The 12,302-nt window shown below is 41.6% G+C and overlaps 1 protein-coding gene across 1 annotated transcript; it reads right to left on the minus strand.

Moving 5' to 3' along the window:
- Positions 1–1,279: 1,279 nt before the first annotated feature.
- LOC105499108 (MAGE family member B6B) lies at positions 1,280–4,363 on the minus strand. Its single transcript, XM_071088935.1, has 3 exons — positions 4,302–4,363; positions 2,915–3,318; positions 1,280–2,662 (listed from the first exon to the last, which is right to left on the minus strand). Exons 2-3 carry the CDS (start codon positions 3,264–3,266, stop codon positions 1,791–1,793), a joined length of 1,224 nt encoding a protein of 407 aa, XP_070945036.1. The 5' UTR covers positions 3,267–3,318; positions 4,302–4,363; the 3' UTR covers positions 1,280–1,790.
- Positions 4,364–12,302: the final 7,939 nt, after the last annotated feature.

The following is a 12,302-nucleotide window of genomic DNA, read 5'->3' on the forward strand; positions in this document are numbered from 1 at the left end:
CACCCTTAGACCAGGACTCTTATGTACCTGAGAACTTGAATAAATAGAGAAATTTTAGCTTGCTGCTATAGCTTGGGCCTTCTAGATCTGAGAGTAGGCAGGGCCTGGTCTCTCAGTGACCCCGATATTCTGAGGCAGTGATCTCCAGAATCCTCATTTATGGGGGTTCGCATCATGCCTCCTTTCTGTTTAAGCCTGCTGGGAAATGTCACACACCTGCAAACAATTGAGCAGGTTCCCTACTGCAAACCTTGCAGACAATGGCTCCCTGTCCCAGGTTCTGTACGAGACAGGGAAGCTGTACCACAAGGCAGGAGGCCCCAGACAGGTGGTGGGCTGTCAGTGAAAAAAGCACACTGATCTATTCTTTGCTTCGCCAGCCAGACTTAGCCTATTATGTACTTTGCTTTGAGGATATTTAATTTCTATGGGGAAAGGGCAGAGCAGGATGATTTGGGGAGCTCCTGATCTTATTGGGTTATCTGATGTTGCATATCCAGATGATCATACTGTCACTGTGTATTATTTTTTCTTTTAGCAATTCATACTACTCATTTATTCAGCATTATGATTACTCTAGTTGTATATTCCAAAGAAGTGCTTTGGGTATGGTGTCCTTTTAATTCTCTGATAAGCATTTTGGGCAGTGAGAGGAAAAATGAATTAAAAGACACAAAGTCTGGCTCAGGCTGAGAGGACTGGAAAATGTGTGCTCTAGATGAATCTAGACCAGAGATCTAATCCCAGCTCTGTCAATTACAAGCTTGTGAGCTTTTAGAAATGTGCAATTTATTCATTTTGAAGTGAGTCTGCTAAACCCCATCTTGTAGGAATTTGGGGGTATAAGTACTGTCCATAAAAAATATGGCATACTAAGTAGGAAATACTGAGTCTGTCATAAATGACAGTTACCATAATATGTGTTTTTATATAAATTATTAATTTTTAATTTTCATAAGGATATATTAAGAAACAAAATTACCACATCTTGAAAATATTTGGGACAATTTAAGCCTATGCAAGTTCTTGAATGTAGCCGCCTTGAAATTTTCAAGAAGGTTTTTAGTGAACTCATTCTGGCTTATATTGATCACTACATTTCATGTGATGATTTTAAACCCAGAAAATACCACCCTGCAATCAGAAAGGGTTTTTGATGCAGTAGATAACATAGAATATGAAGTGCACTAGAACAAAACAAACGGCAGTCTTAATAACCTAAATAAATCCAGGTATCCTTTATTTATACTAAAAGAAATAGGAAAAGGAATTAGGCAAACCAAGAATTAAACAACTTTTACATTTCTGTTTTTCCTTTTCTTTCTCGTCATATTATGATGTCAACTATTTTATTGTGGAGTTCTTTAAGATTCATATCAAAATCCATTTTCTATTACCATGTTATCTAGTTCTGAATTACAACAAAAATATGTTGTGTGATTTTGTTTTATTAATACCCAAACCGTAACTTTCAAATTGGTTAAACAACCATGAATGTGAGTGCTATGTTTTTGATAATTGTATAATCTGAAGCAAAATAAACTTTCACTTAACAGAAACAATCTTGAAAATTGACAAAGAAATAAAACATAAATCTACAAGTTACTCATGTATAACAAGACAAAAGAAAGAGATATATCTTGTTCCTTCCAGCCTCTACTATACTGCACTACCTAGAAAGCTCACTACTCTCTTCTAACATAAAGCAAAATTTCTAATTCAGAATGGGAGGATCTGTAGGATGTGGCCCCATAAGGTGCCCTGGCCAAGGGAATAGTGCCAGTTCTGCCTTAAGCTCTCAATCTCAATGCTCTCTCTACCTCATCTATCAAAGCGTCTTCATACAGATGTGGGTATAAACCGGGACTGGTGTTATTGATCTCAGCCAAAACACGCAGGACTTTCATCTTGGTGGTTTCAGCATGGGCTCGTGGACCCCACAGGAACTCATAGCGTGGAGGATCACTGTTGCGCACCTGCCGGTAAACCACGTACTTATCTTGCACCAAATCTTCAGTAATGATCTTCCGGGTATCCCCATAGATTGAGTGCAGGATCCCATCATATATCCCCAACACACCCAGGAACTCCCAGACCTCCTCTTCAGTGGCACGGTTGCCTTTCATGAAGATCAAACCCAGGAGCGACATCAGGAGACCCGACTTCGGCAGCGCATTATCACCACTCAGACTTCCTTCACTGGAGAGTCCCAGCTTGCTCACAAGGGTATAGGACTCGCCGCTGGAATCCATTTCTTTCAATTCAACGCCAAAGACCACCGCCAAACGTTCGGAGGTTCTCTTGAGGATCTCAGGGAAGCGAGGCTTGTACTGTCTGCGGACACGCCTCAGCATGTCTGCCTTCAAAATGGACTCTTTCTTCTCAAACTTCTCCTGCAGGAATTGCACCATCTTGCTCGCTTTCCTGTTTAGAGGATCTCGGTCTGCGGTTGTAAAGAACACAGTTCTCTCGGAGGGGCTTATACTTTCCCCTTCTTGACCCTTGGCAGCCACATCAGATTTTGAGCCTGAAACATCTGCATCAGGCGAGCCAGTGGGTGAAGCTCCCTGAGTCTCCTGAGGAACGGAGGCATCAGGGGAGGTGCTTGGACTTTTCTCATCTTGACCCTTGGCAGCCATATCAGATTTTGAGCATGAAACACCTGCATCAGGAGAGCCAGTGGGTGAAGCTCCCTGAGACTCCTGAGGAAGGGAGGTATCAGGGGAGGTGCTTGGAATTTTCTCATCTTGACCCTTGGCAGCCACATCAGATTTTGAGCATGAAATACCTGCATCAGGAGAGCCAGTGGGTGAAGCTCCCTGAAACTCTTGAGAAACGGAGGCATCCCGGGAGGTACTTGGACTTTTCTCATCTTGACCCTTGGCAGCCACATCAGATTTTGAGCATGAAGCACCTGCATCAGGAGAGTCAGTGGGTGAAGCTCCCTGAGACTCCCGAGAAACGGAGGCATCCCGGGAGGTACTTGGACTTTTCTCATCTTGACCCTTGGCAGCCACATCAGATTTTGAGCATGAAACACCTGCATCAGGAGAGCCAGTGGGTGAAGCTCCCTGAGACTCCTGAGGAACGGAGGAATCAGAAGACCTACGACGAGCACTCCGACAAACAGCAGAAGAGGATGAGGAAGAGCGAGACTCTTCTTGCTTCTCTGCAGTGACCTGGGGACCTGTGAGACCTTGCGGCGGACCATGGGTCTCTCGGCGTTTCTCACGGGCACGGAGCTTACTCTTCTGACCCCGAGGCATGGTGGCTGTGGCCTATGACAGCAGGTAGGAGTGTGGACATGAAGGTTGGCACCTGGACGGGAGAGAGTGACATCATGTCAACACCTTCGGCAGAGAGCAACTATCCTGGCTTTAACCAACGGCCCTTCTGGAGGTTTCCATGAAACAATTGCTCCAGGAACTCGCAGGACTCCTGTTCTCCTGGTCTGTTTGTCTCCTTCGAACTTAGGAGGAAGTTAAGAGTGAGTGTTAGACTATAGCATGACAGCCCATTTTGGGGCTTACTGAGGTGACAGCAGGGACCGGCAGTGGGGGCCCCTCTGTTCAGAGGTGTGGTCCTCTCCGTTTTTATTCTGGATCATCATAAAAATTGCAGTCAAGTCCCAGAGGCCCATTCCCCTCTGCCGCTCTGAAATTGACACTAGGAATTTTTACAGTACTAACCAGGAGGAAATAAAGAAGCACTCCTGCCCAACACTTCTTTCCGGGACACCCAGACCGCCTAGGACTGACAGCAGCGGAGGCATTTGAGTGCTCTTGCTGTTATATTGAGAACGGTCCCTACGGTAATCAGACTCCTCATCCTGACTCTTCCCACAACCTGGAAATCACCCTCGCTGACCTGCTGCCACCTTCTTACAACCAGGGACCTACCTCTCTGACTCTCATGGGGACAAAGAGAGAACGCACCTCTCTCTAGAGACCTGCCCGGACCCCCAGGCTGACATCAGGGGCGTAGTTCGGTGCAACCCATGCTGCGGCATGGAGTCCCTTCAGTCTTAAGCAGAGTATTCCTCCTAGCTACGCAGTGCCTGAGATTTCTCTCTCTACTGACCTGAGTCCACCAGCCTTCGACCGAGGACTTCACGCTCTTCGACCCCACGGAAAAAGCGAATGGACTTTTGGCCTAACAGCCATGCTTCGGGACTCCTAAGTTACCATCTTAGGAGCAGGATGGGGCAGGGCTCTCTGAAGCTGCCCTTTTTTAGGGGATAGGGGGTTGTAGTTGTTGGGGAATGTCCCTCGAGTTCTAGGTCAAGATACCCACTAAGATACCTGAGAAGATCTGGGATGCCCCCTTCCGCTGACCCGACGCAGCACTTTTCAGACCAAGGCCTCCTGCCTGGCCGCTTTTCTACGCGGAAGTCAGGAGGAACCACTTCCGGCCATGCCCACCTGGCCTTCCCAGCATAACAGCAGGGGTGGGGGTCTGTCACTCACCGTGTGTTCTGTGGACTGGGTGGCTGCTGAAGAACTCACATAAAATTCTTTCCAGGGCTCTTCGTGGACCCTTAGACTTCTCTGTCTGCTGAGCTGAGTCAGTCAACAGGAGATGGAGGATCTCATTCCCTGAGAGTCCTGAGTAGGAAGTAAGGTGGAGCCTGAGCCAGGAACACATGCCAGGACCTTCCAAGACTGACAGTAGGGATGGGGCTCTGTGGGACACCCTCTTCCAGAATGGACTTTGCCTCCAGCCCTCACTCAGTGTCATCACTTCATTCTTGCCATGTTCCTTCCCTCTACTGACTTGAGGACACCCTCTCAGACTAGACTTCAACTTCCTGAGACTCCTCATGTGCAATTCATCTGGCCACTACTGCCTGGGGCCTCCTAGACCTAGCTGCAGCCAGTTAGTTATGCTGTGGAGTTAGGGCAAAGGAGGAGACATGCTGAGCCCTCTTCTCTTCTAAGATGTGCAGTCTTTCAGCAGTCAATTAAGGTCCACCCACTGACTGCTGTCAGGCCTTGCGATTTTTCCCTTTTTTGTTATGAATTCATTCCCTTCTCCCAACCATAGCCTTCAAAAATCAACAAGGAGAAAATAAGGGGACTCCTTATCATGGCAGCTTTGTCAGTGCTTTCTCTTGGCTGACATCAGCATCATCAAATGTTTCAGGAGTATATTAATATTCTTATTACATGTGCTTCACTGTGACACTTCTATTTTAGTATATGTTTTATATTCTATTACAATGATCATTTAAAAAATCAGCCCTCATTCGCTATAGAGATTTTAGGTGGTTATTACTACAATGTCTGAACTCATACTGCTTTAACCAACTCAAATGTTTGTTATTACCCTATGATTCCAGCATGTGGCACCTGAGATGTTGCCTCAGATTCTTTAAATGCAGCTGTAGAAAATCATTGTCCCAGGCACGCAGAAAGAAGCAAAGGCAGAACTTTAAAATAATTCCTGCAACTAATGCTGTCATCCGTTTGTTACTGCAGGCTATGGATCTGTTTTCACTTCAGGGCGGGCCGCCATATAAGCACTGGTTCAACAGAGACTTAGTATCTCTCGGGGTTCTCACTTTGTTATTTTGCTGATGTTTATGGCATTGTTCTTTTTTTTTTCTTTAGATTTCCCATGGTTAATTTTGGGCATGGGAAAGAAACACTAGCTTGGTTGTCATCTTGGAAGCTGTAGATAAAAACTATATCTGTAAATAACCTAAGGAGAATGGATATCTTTGCAATATAGGCATACCTCATTTTATTGCAATCTGATATATTATACTTCACAGTTATTATGTTTTCTTACAAATTGAAGCTTTGTGTCAACGTTGATTCAAGCAAGTCCTTCAGTGCCATCTTTCCAACAGTATGTGCTAACTTTGTGTATTTGTGTCACATTTTGGTATTTATGGCAATATTTCAAACATTTTCATGACTATTATATCTGTTATGGTGATCTGTGATTAGTGATCTTTGATGTTATTATTGTAATTGTTTTGGAGAAGCATGAACAGCACCCATATCAGATAGCAAATTTAATTGATAAATGTTGTGTGTGTTCAGGCTGCTCAACTGGTCAGCCATTCCCCTTTCTCCCTCTATTTGGGCCTGCCTCTTCTCTAAGGTGAAAAATATTGAAATTAGGCCAATTGATAACTGTACAATGGGCTTTAGGTCATCAAGTGAAAGAAAGGCTCAAATGCCTCTCACTTTACATCAAATGTTGAAAATAATTAAGCTTAGGTAAGGAAGGCATGTTGAAAGCTGAGAGGCTGAAAGCTAGGCTTCTTGCATCAAACAATTAGCCAGATTGTCAAAGCAAAGGAAAAGTTATTGAAGGAAGTTAAAAATGCTACTCCAGTGAATGTACAAATGATGAGAAAGCAAAAGAGCCTGATTGCTGATTTGGAGAAGGTAGAAGATCAAACCATTCACAACATTCCCTTAATCCAAAACCTGATCCAGATCAAGGCCCTAACTCTCTTTAATTCTATGAAGGTTGAGAGAAGTGAGGAAGGTGCACAAAAAAAGTTTGAAGCCAGGGGAGGTTGGTTTGTGAGATTTAAGGAAAGAAGCTCTCTCCATAACATAAAAGTGCAAGATGAAGCAAGTGCTGATGGAAAAGCTGCAGCAAGTTATCAAGAGTATCTAGCTAAGATCATTGATGAGGATGACTACACTAAAGATTTTCAAAAACAAATGAAACAGCCTTATATTGGAAGAAGATGCCATCTAGGACTTTCGTAGCTATATAGGAAAAGTCAGTTCCTGGTGCCAGACTTCAAAGGACAATCTGACTCTGTTGTTATGGGCTAATGTAGCTTGTGATTTTAGTTTGAGGCCAGTGCTCATTTACCAGTCCATAAATTTTAAGGCCCTTAAGAATTTTGTTAAATCTTCTCAGCCTGTGTTCCATAAATGGAACAACAAAGCCTGGATGACATCACATCTTTTTGCAGCTTGGCTTACTGAAAATTTTAAGCTCAATGTCAAGACCTACTGCTCAGGAAAACAAAAAAAGATTCCTTTCAAAATATGAGTGCTCATTAACAGATCATTAACAATGTACCTGGTTACCCAAGAGCTGCAATGGAGCTACACAAAGACATTAATGTTGTTTCTATGCCTGCTAATATAGCATCCATTATGCAGCCCATGGAACAACAAGTCATTTTCACTGCCAGGTCTTATTATTTAAGAAATACATTTTAAAAGTCTGCCAAAGATTGTGATTTCTATGATGTACCTTTGCAAAGTAAATTGAAAACCTTCTGGAAAGGATTCACCATTGTACATGTCATTGATGGAAGGACGTCAAAATATCAACATAATAGGAGCTTGGAAAAAATGGACTCTAACCCTTATGGATGATTTTGAGGGGTTCAAGACCTCAGTGGAGGAAGTAACTGCAGATATGGTAGAATAGCAAGAGAATTGAATTAGAAATGGTGCTTGTAGATGTGACTGAATTGCTGTAATCTCATGATAAAACTTGAATGGATGAGGAGTTGCTTCTTATGTATGAACTAATAAAGTAGTTTCTTGAGATTGAATCTACTCTGTGAAAATGCTGTGAACATTGTTGAAATGAAAACACAATATTTTAAATCTTACAAAATCTTAGTTGATAAAGCAGAGGCAGGGTTTGAGATGATTGACTGTAGTTTTGAAAGATGTTCTACTGTGGGTAAAATGTTATCAAACAGCATGGCATGCTACAGGGAATATTTTGTGAAAGGAAGAGTCAATCAATGTGGCAGACTTCCTTTGATATGGTTTGGCTCTGTGTCCCCACCCAAATCTAATCTTGAATTGTGACCCCCAAGTGTTGAGGGAGGAAGGTGATTGGATCATGAGGGCAATTGCCCCCATGCTGTTCTCATGATAGTGAGTGAGTTCTCATGACATCTGATGGTTCTGTAAGTGTCTGGCATTTCCCCTAATTGCTCTTCTCTCTCCTGTCACCATCTGAAGAAGGTCCTTGCTTCCTCTTCACCTTCCACCATGATCATAAGTTTCCTGAGGCCTCCCCAGCCATGTGGAACTGTGAATCAATTAAACCTCTTTTCTTTATAAATTACCCAGTCTCAGGTAGTATCTTCACAGCCGTGTGAGAAAGGACTAATACAATAAATTGGTACCAGGAGTTTGGGGCACTGCTATAAAGATACTTGAAAATGTGGAAGCAACACTGGAACTGGGTAACAGGCAGAGGTTGGAACAGTTTGGAGAGCTCAGAAGAAGACAGGAAGGTGTGGGAAAGTTTGGAACTTCCTAGAGACTTGTTGAATGGTTTTAACCAAAATGCTGATAGTCATGTGAACAATGAAGTCCAGGCTGAGGTGGTCTCAGATGGAGATGAGGAACTTATTGGAAACTGAAACAAATGTCACTCTTGCTATGCTTTAACAAAGAAACTGGTAGCATTTTGCCTCTGTGCTAGAGATCTGTGAAACTTCAAACCTGAGAGAGATGATTAGAGTATCTGGCAGAAGAAATTTCTAAGCAGCAAAGTGTTCAAGATGTGACAGAGCATAAAAGCTTGAAAATTTTGCAGCCTGATGATGCAATAGAAAAGAAAAACCCACTTTCTGGGAAGAAATTCAAGTCGGCTGCAGAAATTTACACAAGTAGTAAGAAGTCAAATGTTAATTGCCAAGACAATGGGGAAAATGTTTCCAGGGCATTTAGGTGACCTTTGTGGTAGCCCCTCCTATCACAGGCCCAGAGGCCTAGAAGGAAAAAATTGGTTTCGTGGGTGGGCCCCAGGGCCCCTCTGTGCAGCCTCCAGACTCATTTTCCTGTCTCCCAGCTGCCCCTGCTCCAGTCATGGCTAAAAGGGGCCAAGGAACAGCTTGAGCCATTGCTTCAGAGGGTGCAAGCCCCAAGCCTTGGTGGCTTCCATAAGGTGTTGGCCCTGTGGGTGCACTGAAGGCAAGAACTGAGGTTTGGGAACCACCACCTAGATTTCAGAAGATGCATGGAAATGCCTGGAAGTTTGCTACAGGGGTGGAACCCTCATGTAGAACCATTGCTAGGGCAGTTCGGAAGGGAAATGTGGGGTTGGATCCCCCACACAGAGTCCCTACTGGGCACTGCCTATGGAGCTGTGAGAAGAGGGCACCATCCACCAGACCCCAAAATGGTCGATCTACCAACAGCTTGCACCATGTGCCTGGAAAAGCAGCAGGCACTCAATGCCAACCCGTGAAGGAGCTGTCCAAGGCCATGGGAGCCCAACCTTCCATCAGTGTGCCCCAGATGTGAGACATGGAGTCAAAGGAGATCATTTTGGAACTTTAAGATTTAATGTCTGCCTCACTGGATTTCACACTTGCGTGGGGCCTGTAGACCCTTTGTTTTGGCGATTTGGAATGGAAACATTTATACAATGCCTGTACCCACGTTGTATCTTGGAAGTAACTAACTTGCTTTTGATTTTACAGGCTCATAGGTGGAAGGGACCTGACTTGTCTCAGATGAGATTTTGGACTTGGACTTTCAGGTTAATGCTGGAAATAGTTAAGGCTTTGGGGGACTGTTGGGAAGGCATGATTGCTTTTGAAATGTGAAAAGACATGAGATTTGGGAGGGGCTGGTGGAATGATATGGTTTGGCTCTGTGTCCCTACCCAAATCTCATCTTGAATTGTAATTCCTATGTGTTGAGGGAAGGACCTGTAATCCCCATGTGTTGAGGGCAGGAGGTGATTGGATCATGGGAGTGGTTTCACCCATACTGTTCTCTTGATAATGAGTGAGTTCTCATGAGATCTGATGGTTTTATAAGCTCTGGCATTTTCCCTGCTTGCTCTTCTGTTTCCTGCCACCATGTGATGAAGGTCCTTGCTTCCCGTTCACCTTCCACCATGATTGTAAGTTTCCCGAGGCCTCCCCAGCCATGTGGAACTGTGAGTCAATTAAACCTCTTTCCTTTATAAATTATCCAGTCTCAGTTAGTATCTGTATAGCAGTGTGAGAATGGACTAAGATAACATTTTTGCCTTATTTTGAGAAATTACCACAGCCACCTCAACCCTTGGCAATCACTACTCTTATTAATAGGCAACCATCAACATTAAGGCATGATCTTCCACCAGCGAAAAAGGTTACAATTCACTGAAGGCTCAGATGATCGTTAGCATTTTTTAGCATTAAAGTATTTTTTTAAATTAAGGTATGTACGTTTTTTAAAAAATCATGTAATTGAAAACTTAATAGGCTACAGTATAGGGTGTACATAACTTTTTTATGGACCAGGAAACCAAAAAATTGTGACTCACTTTATTGCAATATTCAGTTCATTGTGGTGTCTGGATCTGAACCCACAATATTTCTGAGGTGTGCCTATATTCTATTTTCCTGAATAAACATAGACTACTGCTGTATTTGGCACCTTTTCCCCAACTGTATCAGTAAATTTTTATAATTACCTCCATAAAGATCTTGTACATTTCAGTAAGGTTTCAACTTAGGCACGTTTTAGGTATTGTTGCTGTTGTGAATGGTATTTTCTTCCATTTCATACCTCTTATTTATTTTGATATTTTTATGCATGGATTTTTATTGGCTATATATGCCAATCCAGATTTGTGGTATCATACCTCTGTGTGTTTTTCCAGACTTTATTGGGAATGCTTCTAATTTCAAAGTTACAAAGGTTTGGCTACAATTTACCGTATGGAAATTTCATTCCTATGTAAGTTTGCTAAAGGTTATTGCCATGTACTTGTCTTGAATTTTTATTAGTTATTTTTTAATTTTTGTGTGGACATAGTGGGTGTATATATTTATGGAGTACATGAGATGTTTTGATGGAGACATGCAATGTGAAATCAGTGTGTCATGGAGAATGGGGTAGCAGTCCCCTCAAGCATGTATCCTTTGTGTTACAAACAATGCAATCACAGTCTTTTAGTTATTTTTAAATATGCAAATAAGTTATTATTGACTATAGTCACCTTGATGTATGATAAAATAATATGTATTATTCATTTTTTCTAACTATGTTTTTGTGCCCATTAAACATCCCCACATCCCCCTCAACTCCCACTACCCTACCCAGACTCTGGTAATCATCCTTCTACTCCCCATGTCCATGAATTCAATTGTTTTGATTGTGTTGAATTTTTATCAAAGCCTTCAACTCTGCCCTTGCACATGATCAAATGATATGGGAAAAAAATGCTCAATATATAGGCCAATATATAGGGGAATGTCAATTAAAACCAGTGTGAGATATCACCCCACATCTGTTAGAATTGGTTTTATGAAAAAGACAAGTGATAGCAAGTGTTGGCAATGATGTGAAGAAAACAGAATCCTTGTACACTGATGGTGGGAATGTAAATTAGTGCAGTCATTTTGGAAAATGCTATGGACGTTCCTCCAAAACTAAAATTAGAATTACCATATGATCTAGCAACCCTACTTCTGGGTATATATTCAGAGAAATTGAAATCAGTCATTTCAACATTACTCCCAATAACCAAGAAAGATATGGACGTGGTGTAAGTGCCCTTCAAAGGATGAATGGATAAAGAAAACGTTTATATGTTTATATGTATATATAAACATAAATTTATATTTATATATACATATAAAATATATTTATATTAATACATATAAATGTAACATATACATGTAACATGTATAAACATATAAGTATATATGAATATATGTATATAAACATATAAACATATACACAAATATATGTATACATATATGTATATACATATATACATGTATATACATATATACACACACATATATATGCACAGTGGAATACTATACAGCCTTAAATAAGGGAATTCTGTCATTCATGACAACACGGATAGACTTGGAGGACATTATGCTAACTGAAATAAGCTAGGAACAGAAAGAAAAATAATATATGATCTCACTTATATGTGGAATCTAAAAACATAGATCTCATGGAAACAGAGAGTAAAAGGTTACTAGAAACCGGGGTGTTGGGGATAGGGAATAGAGAGATGCTGATCAAAGAATATAAAGTTTCGGTTAGACTGGAGGGGTAAGTTTTCATGATCAATTGCACTACATGGTGACCACAATTAATCATAATATATCGCACATTTCAAAATTGCTAAAAGAATGGATCTTTAAAGTCTTCACCACAAAAAACATAAGTTGATGAGATGATGGCTATGTTACTTTGATTAAATCTTTCTACAATGTATACACAGACAAAACATTACATTGTATCTCATAAATATACACAATTATTTTTACCAAGTAAAATAAATTTCAAAATACTATAGTAATTAAAAATTTATGCTATACTTATGCTATACTTACA

Source organism: Macaca nemestrina, chromosome X (genome assembly GCF_043159975.1).
Source record: "Macaca nemestrina isolate mMacNem1 chromosome X, mMacNem.hap1, whole genome shotgun sequence".
Taxonomy (NCBI): Eukaryota; Metazoa; Chordata; class Mammalia; order Primates; family Cercopithecidae; genus Macaca; species Macaca nemestrina.

What these genes read in the sequence shown, in the direction of transcription:
- LOC105499108 (XM_071088935.1), bottom strand. Translation starts at nt 3,266, where the DNA reads ATGCCTCGGGGTCAGAAGAGTAAGCTCCGTGCCCGTGAGAAACGCCGA. An exon ending in CACTGACTCTCCTGATGCAG is followed by an intron (nt 2,663 to 2,914) that starts GTGCTTCATGCT and finishes CTCCTGATGCAG; the next exon opens with GTGTTTCATGCTCAAAATCT.